We start from the raw sequence: 9665 nt of genomic DNA, 5'->3' as shown, positions 1-9665 counted from the left end.
AAGTAGGATAGGTTAATACAGGTGCAATGAACTCACATGATCTCTCTTTAAAATCTTTACTGAGGACAGAGGTCTATAGAACACGTATAAGCTATATAACGAATCAGCCCTACTGCAAAACCTAAGAAATCAACTAAAACTAACATTAGAAATTCAAAATCGATAGGCTTTTAGGCAAATCCATATTATTGTCAACGGGAGAGATAGCACTTTGAACGTGCTTTTATATTCAACGCGTGGGAATATTTATATTTACTGCCCACAAAAGAAAACCTTAAAACTGAATGATTAACCAATGGGATAACTTAGCCTTTTTCCATTTTGATATCAAGGTAAAATTACATATACAGTCAGACAGGAAAAGATCTCATTACACATGTTTTTGTTTTTTACAATGTTAAATTACGAAATTGTCATTCAGCTCTCAAAAACACTATATGATCCGAAGCAATAAAACGAATAAAATGAAATATTGCCTTAATAATTTTCAATGTTACAACATGGTACATTTATGTCTCTAAACCACTCTTAATACATAAAAGAAGTCTAAACAGTTTAAAAAAAAGGTAAAACAGATAGAAGAAGAGATCATAAAACAAAAACGATAACGTATTACTCATATAAGTACAGCTCATCCGTAGCGTGCGGTACCGGGCTAGTATTACATGATTGTAAAGCTCATTACATGTACAAAATTAAATAAGATCATCGCAATGTATGCACGCTACCAAGTCATACATAAGATAATTCCGCTCGTGTTTCAACATTTGTTTTCCTTTGTCTCCTACACAGTGAAAAGGGCAGTTGTCTGAAGAACTTACCAGGAAGTGTTTGATAAGAATAACATACGTCTATGTTCACACAGTGCTGTATCCATTAGTCCGAGATGAATTTAACTGGAGCGTGTGTGTCGTTGCTCTGTGTCGGTGTGATAGTAGGGACCCTGGGGCTGGACCAGACCCTGCAGCCCGGGGGTAATGGTGCGAATGTGGTGGAGGCGGTTGTTTCCAGGATTCGAGAGTCGTGCCTGTTCGCAGACGACAAAGGCTTCCTACGGCGTCTAGCTTACGTCCAGTCTTACGACGGAACCGACCCCAAGACGTACCGCCCCGGTTACGATGGTGGTATATGGCAGGTATTTATCCTTACTATAAAAGTAGTATATTCAAACCATCCATAGACGGTCAGTTATATTAAGGCTTACTACCACATGTATGCGCTTATTGTCAGAAATATACAGGTCTAAAAACTGCTACTATTTTCCCAGAGAAAAGTTGGCACAGTAAAGGGGTTTGGCGATAAATTGAGGGAAATGTCCAGAGGAATTTTAATGAAAATAAGAAAAAGGGATATAGAAATATGACGAGGGTAAACTAGGTGGCAAATGAAACGAGGGGAGTTATATCGATGTTTGATTTTATATTTTGTTAATTCAGGATCGGAACGTCTTATTTTCCTGGCACTTTTTCAAAGGTTCCATGAAAACACCCTTTTTGTTCCTATTTGCCCGGTACAATCTTTTCTGTGTTCGAATTACGATTTTGTTTCGTTTTCTCACGAACACGGGCTTTCATGAATACTGAAAAGTGTCTGACAAGAATTATACCAATTCTTTATTTATGGATACATATCAGGCATATATTTCATAAAGTTTACATGATCTTTCTTTCAGTTAAGCATTAGTAAGTTCCTGGAAACGAAATACAACAACCACCTACTCGAGGAGTATAACCTTATCGCCGACAAGTTTAACATAGACTGGGGCCAAGTACAGTGGGGTGACCTGAGAAAGCCACTCTACTCGGGGATAGCCGCCGCTCTCTTCACAAAGATACACGGAGGCGTGGGATGGCGGATCGAGGACCAGGCTCAGTTCTTTGCCAACAACTTCCTGAGTATGGCTGGAAACAACTTTACTAATTTGGCCGAAATTCTAGCCCAAGGTAGATATCGATTGGTTTCGGATTTCTAATTCTTATCCTTTAGGATCACCTGATTACCCCTCTACTGTCTACACTTCATCGAATGTATCAATCAATACCTCATCCAATCATACACTAGTAATCTCATTCGACATATCACGTCACTTAAAACGTATAATTCTCCCATGTGTACGACAGATATTGCTTTATGGTCATTTTCCTCTCTAGGATGCTCAAACACAAAGAAGATAGATCTGGTGTTCGTCATGGATCAGTCCAACAGTCTATCAATGGATGACAACATACGGTCGAAAATGTTCATTCAGGACATTGTCAATGACTTCCAGGTGTCATTAGACAAGACAAGGGTTGGTTTGGTGACTTATTCCACTCATGCAACAACAAGATTTCATCTAAACACGTACGGCAGTAGTAGCGCGGTGTCTACAGCGATAGACAACGTACCGTTCGACAGTGGAACCACTGCAACAGACGAAGCTCTCATCAAAGCACTCACGGATGTCTTCCAGGTAGGCTGTTTATTTACCATAACCCACTGCTATTATTCTTACGTCTTTCAGACAGCAAAATATGTTCTTAATACATTATAACCAAGCACTCTTGCATAAGTCCAGTGAAAAAATGAAGACTTACTCTAATTACTGTAGTAACACAACGCTGTATTACTATCTTCCTTGGTAGATTGCAATGTCAGTTATCTATTATTATTATTCAGGCCTTAACGCTAGTATGTCGTCAGACCTTGCATTAGGCATTTGAAAGCATCATATCTGCAAGAAGTTTTATTTTCATAATATTAATATGGTTAAATACGGCTATCGCCTTCATCGTTTTTATTTAGGTTTATTTAGATTTAAAGAATCTTTTAAAGCCGATACACGCATATGTTACTGATAATTAATCATTTAAAATTCACCAGTATGCTTTTTATTTCTGTAAGTAGTACAGTAGGGTAAAAGCACATTCCTTCTGTTTCAAAGGTAGTTTTCCCAGTTAAGATTTCCACCTTTTTTACTCTTAGCATGACTGAAGAGTTTTAAAAGGACGGAATAGCTGTATGGTGTTGTAATGTAAAATCACATATGTGTGTTACGGTCATTCTCCCATACCGTCTCTTCAGGTGTCCCATGGAAGCCGCCCGGATGCTGTTAAGGTTTTGATCGTCATCACAGACGGTGTTTCTAACGACCGACTAAACACCATCCACGCTGCCCAGGGGATCCACGACAACAACATCGTCATCTTCTCGATTGGAGTAGGCAGTCACATCAACCACGCCGAGCTCAACGCCATAGCAACGAGTCCGTCCTGTACTCACGTGATGACAGTGTCAGGCTACACCGACCTCACGGCGCTCAAACAGGAGATACAAGAGAAAACGTGTAGAGGTAAGAGTTATGCATTATAGTAGAGGTACAAGTAAAAATCCTTCTTTGTAAACACAATCGTTAATTTATTCATTATAGAGGTACAAGTAAATATATCTCTTTATAGTCATAATCGTTAATCTATTCATTGTAGAGGTAATTTTTCTCTTTATAATCATAATCGTTAATTTATTCATTGTAGTGGTACACGTAAATATATCTCTTTATAATCATAATCGTTAACTTATTCATTGTAGAGATACACGTTAATTTCTCTCTTTATAATCATAATCGTTAATTTATTTAGTGTAGAGGTAAAAGTAAATATCTATCTTTATAATCATAGTCGTTAACTTATTGACACTTAAGTTTAAAAAATACATAAACCGCAGCTAATAAGCATTTGCCTCCCTGTATCCCCTGCGTTAACTATATCGGGTTTAATTCCTCTTGCTGGAAATTTGGTTATAGGGGACTTCAGGAAGTTTAAGATGAAAATATCATTTACCCGATCAGTAAGGATAACTGTACTGCAATGTTCTTAAAGCTCATACAAAAGTTGTTTATTATGATATATTTTTCTACGAAGTATATTATAACATAATATACGAGCCTCACAATATTCACATAATTTTCTACCTTATTGCTATGTGTTTTTCTAATCGCATTTACCTAGAAAAAAATAAGTACCAAGGTGGATGTATATGAACAGATTATTGCTTCATACGATTATTCCGTCTTTTCGTATTGCAAAGTTATCTGCTCTTGATAGCAGGTATTGATTGTTACGTCATCTGTTTGGGAGAGCAACGTCATAATTTTTTGAGAAATCGAAATCGCACACAAACTAATGACGTAACAATCAATACGATAACTCTGCAATACGAAAAGACCGAATAAACTTAGTTAATGTCACTTGATGGAACTCTGGCATTTGGCGACTTAAGAATGTAAATAGGTAAAATGCTAAATGTATCTGAAGCTCAGAATATTTATGTGATGAATGGTTTCAATGTTTTAATATTTTTAATCAATAAAGCGTTTTATTAAATAATATTAAGTATGCTGTTGTCACTCGTGACAAGTGTACCAACACCTTAGGGAATAATCAACACTGATTTTTTGTCAGACATACCCTCGATGAGATTCCGCTTATTTTACCGTAGTCTTTGGACACCATGGAAGATAGTAATGATGAAGCATAAAATACTGTACGAACTTAACGAGATTTGGGTGTTGGGAAGGATAATTGCTTATTCCGTAGAAAATCGAGCATCTATAGAAATCGTTGTATGTACATTTGCCAATAAAGATATGTTATTCATTGTATATTTGCTGAATTGTTAAAATACTTAATTTACAAAGTTGATAACGTGTCAATCATATTTCCTGCACTGACTTATGCAACGACATGATGTATAACGTTCAGTTATCAACCTAGGTCGTATGTGGCACAGTATCCCATTCACAAAAGAAAGGAAATATCGAGAGATTTTCTCTTAAACGAAATTACAATGGCAACAGCAAACTTGTTGCAAGCTGGTATGCCTCTCAAAAAGCTAGCTGTAACAAAGAGATCGACTTTTGAATGATGAAAGAAAGCCCTCCTTTGTGATGACACCATACCGTTCAGGGAGTTACCCAAGGTCTCAAACTATTGATATATGTATAGATATATAAACTTGCAAGTGGTATATATATAACTGGCTGGGGAAATAAAATATTTGAAATGTTTAAAAAAGAAAAAATCATTTGTTTGATAAAATCCTCAGCCTTAACGTCCTATAACTGATCAAGCTCAAGCCGCTATGTAGCTTTTTTTAAGGACGCAAATGAAAATAAATAAAGGACACAAGTGAAAATAAATACAAATTTATTACATATATTATATAATATTATATTTAATCGGTGTCTACAAACATGACTGATCCTGATGTTGAAATTGCTAAGTAAGCGTATGCCCTAATGGGCATTTCATATCAAAGTTAATCAAAATAATACTTGTATGTGTATGCGGTTGAAATCAAAGTAACGAGTGATTTTATTAAATTGGTTATGTGTTATTTATTTGTTGTTTTAAATTTTACAGCTCCCGTATATATACAAATGAACCACACCTACACGTGTGTGATGGAGGAGTGTCCTCCCCTTGCAGTCATTACGCCACCAGGAGGTGTTACTGTAGAGGTAAAGTCGAAATGATAATTAGTAATATAATTCACGTGATTGCAACTATACGGTTGTATTTATTACATTGGACAAAAATGTTATATTTCCCTCAACGAAGTTCATTATCACAATCTAAATAATAACTATGTTTGCTGTTTTCTGTATACAATTTAAATACACGATGAACAGCATTCTATTAAATCATTCTTTTCATCCAGACTAACGTGACCTGCGGTAAAATCACATTATTCACGGCCTTTGGAAACCCGTTCCCAGGAAACTCTTTCTACGAGACGTTTTCTCAAACTGAGGCTGCTGATCTTGGTGCCCTGTTCAGGAACACCACTACCACTCAGACGCTTTTCATGAGTCTTGAAGATGCACTCGCTCTGACCAATGGGACCAGGGGTTGTACCATCAACGTAACGCCTTACAATGGAGATCATCGTTACCATGGTAACTCAAAGGCATAATCTTTGCCACAACTAATATATGAATGTATCCTTAGCGTATACAGCTTCGCCGGAAAGCATGAAGATTCAATACGCAAACAACGTGCATGTACACATATGAACTTATGTTTTTGTTCCACCGATTATACCACACCATGACGTTAAAGAATTATGCAATAGCTGAGAAAAAATAGATTTGTTCAAACTTTTGGTGTCGTGCATGCGATATACTGTTTTTAAGATAAATATAACTCGTTGCTTGATTATAATTTACGAAATTTATGTTTAACAGAAGTAAAGTGCTACCTGAATGGTGACCAGATTGAGTGCCCAAACGACTGTAAAGGTAAAGTGGCTGTATATAGAAACGTTATTGTTATAAGTAACGAAAACACAATTATCGGTCATCAATTTAATTAGTGATTTCCTTTTAGATCTGTCATACTTTACAAGCTTAATAAATAAAAACACAACTTACCACGTGGAATACGAACACCAATTTTAGATACCATAAGAGATTGCTTGATAGAGCTTGTGGTGCGTTAGAAACCATTAGCAACATTGGAACCAAATCCAGAAGTCTTGTTTTTCGATGATAATAACATAAATTACTTTATCAGCAACAAGTAGAGATTGGGCAGAAACGTAGCTAATACATCATCGTAATGGTTCCTCTATCTGAAAGCATCGTAACTATTTCGTTTCTATACTTACAGAACCCTGGGGATATGGCAACATATGCACAAAGGAAAGTTTACTTGCCGGAATCACGAAATTTCCGCATCCGGATGATTCGACCAAATATCTAGAGTGTGATATCCAGGGCAAACTTTATGTGGTACAGTGTCCTCAGAACGAATCCTACTACGACGACTGTAAGCAGTGTATTGGGGGTGAAACACCCTGCGTCAAACCAGGTACTCCGCTCTCAACCGCCATTGGAAACCCTTGTTCGGTGGAAGCTATCTTGGCTAACAAGTTTTTCTTCACCTACCCATCCGACGTGACAAAGTTTATCCATTGTGATGTCTGGGGCAAGGCTTGGGTACGGCCGTGTCCTCAAGGGGAAGAGTGGGATCAGCATGAGTTGACCTGTATCGTACCCTCCAAAATTGCTAACCCTTGCCGCTCTAGATCCTCCGGAGATCCGTTTCTGTACACGTACCCCTGTGACCCGACTAAATATATTCAGTGTGATCTTTGGCATGAATCGTTTACCCGCCAGTGTAATCCGCCATCTTTCTACTTCCAACAATCATCAGAGTCTTGCGTAAGTCCACTGACATTCGTGCCGACCACCCCACGCCCGGGAACTTGTGATGGGGTACCAGCTACGATCACTAACCCTGCAATCATATGGACCCAAGCACCACAAACAGCGGCACCTACCAATGGACTTCCAGTGATAAACACGCCGTCAAGTAATGGGGCGTACCCTTTCTGTCGCAACTGTGCCTTGTACACTTCGCCCTGTGACGCGGAGCACATTCGTCAAATGAAACTGTACTTCCCCGTGCTAGGTGACCGCCATCACTACATTCAGTGTGATCTGACCGGCCACATGTACTTACAGACGTGCACCAACAACGGACTGGACTATTTCGATCCCATCACTTTCACTTGTGTCGACGGTGGCCTGGCGGTTGACAATCAGCTAGGCCGCTGAGGATCGAACTAGCCGCGACCTATTTTGATATCTTTTCATTACAAACAGCATGTACTTCGTAACATTGGTTTCTAGTTTTATTGTGGTTTGTAAAACCGAATTATTTATATGAAAGCATAAATATAGACCAAGGTTGCTTGTTGTAAAAAGTCATGAAAATTTTGCTGACTAAATTAATATGAAGTTTTTGACTAATCGTTTTGAAATTACATTTTAACGTCAATGTTTTGGTCAAAAAGACCTTTGCATATCTGAAATAGTTCCTTATCTATGCTATTGGAACAGATTTTTAAAAAATCATTCAAATTTATCAACAATAATTTTCCTGTAAAAAAAAACATTTTAAATAACCTTGTAATCGTTCTGTTATTTTAAATACTTCTACTATCACATAAAAACATCAGAAGAAAATTAAAATATTTTACGTATTTTTCGTATATAGTTTCTATTAAATAATGTAAAGCCACTCACAAAGACTTAACTTGAACATTATATTAAAATGATTTAAATATGTATGGGGTAAAATTGAAACAGCACACAACTACCGAGAAAAGTGAATAGTACGTAGTAGCTATTTGTGGTGCATCACCTATTGATCAAATGAATGTATTCAAATCCTATGAAATACAAAACCAGACTGTAATTTAGAGGGTATGCTTAAGCGGCCCAACGGGCCTGTATCACTCATCTGCTACACTCTGATGTTTGCAGACATATATCACGTCTTCAATAAGATTCATTAGTTTGGAAATATGTGCTATCAAAGTTTTACTTTCTACACAAACAATGTATGTATTAAACGTGTCGCAACGTTTCAAGTCCGACTGGTCTCTTTCCCTAGGTTACAGGTAGGGTGTAGACCTGGCCTGATCAGATCACAGTAACATCAAAAATCACATCGCCGATTGGGACAATGCCAAGATAGTTGAAACGAGACAAATCAAAGAAGCAATCAGCAATCGAAATCAGGAAACTCCGAACATGAACAGAGACGAGGGGGAACACCAGTTGAGTCATCTGTATGAACCGATACTGACATANGGGGGCGGGCTATATCTACACCCTACTTGTAACCTATCTAATGCAATGGTATACGCTCCCTATGGGTAGTCGAAACGTCCCGGGTCGAGTGACATAAAACATATACAATTTCGTCACTTCGTTGTACAGGTAAAAAACACCAATCGGTCACTCAGTCATAGCTTGACAAAGGGAACAGTCGGTCGTGAAACGTTGAGACATTTTAAATACGTACATGGTTTGTGTAGAAAATAAAACTTTGATATCATATATCACGTCCATGATTATCAAAGTGCGCCAAGGTCAAATTTATTTAAATAAATATGAAAGAAGGCAAAATAAAAAAGACAGCACCAACAAGAAAATATTAGAGTATCAATAAAACCATAATTCGAACTCAAAAAAGATAAAACTAGGGCACAATATGAACAAAGAAAAGATTTGATTTACATGGAAACCCTTGAAAAAGCACAAGGAGAATAAGATCAGGTGTTCCAGAAGGGTAAATGTCTTCTGCTTCACCGATGATACCCGCCATGGACATCTAAGTCGAATCCATGTAATGCCACGTCCTCGCATCGATATCTCGGGTAGTGATAACAAAACCACAAGACACTCTCATGAGCATAATAAAAATATCGACCTTCATACCATACAGATAAAAAGCATATTTTTCTGTGATATCCCGATGGCGGTCATAAAACCTATCCACATTTGTCATCAACTTACGTCTTTGGAAACCCTGTGTATATGTTTGTTGTCAGCAGTCGACATCTATCACGGAAGTCATGATATTCGAAGCAAGCTCTTGAGTACCGAGTTAACTGCGACAAGAAGAACTGTAGGTAAGGGAAGAACTGTTGCTATCAAGAAAGTGAAAGTTCACGATCGGGAAGTCGAACTCGTCCCGCTTATTGTACTAACATTAGAGGCTAAATATCATTTTTCCTTTTGGTCTGTAATTTTCTGCAACAGAGCAAACATAAAAAATCAATCAATGCCGAGAACCAATACAAGGACCATGAATTTGTATTCTAGGGTTCAGTAG

The 9665-nt window shown here is 37.6% G+C and overlaps 1 protein-coding gene across 1 annotated transcript; it reads left to right on the top strand.

The window, feature by feature from the left end:
* The first annotated feature begins 757 nt into the window (after nt 1–757).
* LOC110456139 lies at nt 758–7786 on the top strand. Its single transcript, XM_021506709.1, has 8 exons — nt 758–1135; nt 1673–1943; nt 2151–2452; nt 3064–3331; nt 5400–5497; nt 5698–5935; nt 6224–6277; nt 6648–7786. The coding sequence occupies exons 1-8, from the start codon at nt 887–889 to the stop codon at nt 7595–7597; spliced, it is 2430 nt and encodes an 809-aa protein (XP_021362384.1). The 5' UTR covers nt 758–886; the 3' UTR covers nt 7598–7786.
* Nucleotides 7787–9665: the final 1879 nt, after the last annotated feature.

This window comes from Mizuhopecten yessoensis, unplaced genomic scaffold, assembly GCF_002113885.1.
Source record: "Mizuhopecten yessoensis strain PY_sf001 unplaced genomic scaffold, ASM211388v2 scaffold8537, whole genome shotgun sequence".
NCBI classification, from domain to species: domain Eukaryota; kingdom Metazoa; phylum Mollusca; class Bivalvia; order Pectinida; family Pectinidae; genus Mizuhopecten; species Mizuhopecten yessoensis.
This window is presented reverse-complemented; position numbering and strand designations above follow the sequence as displayed.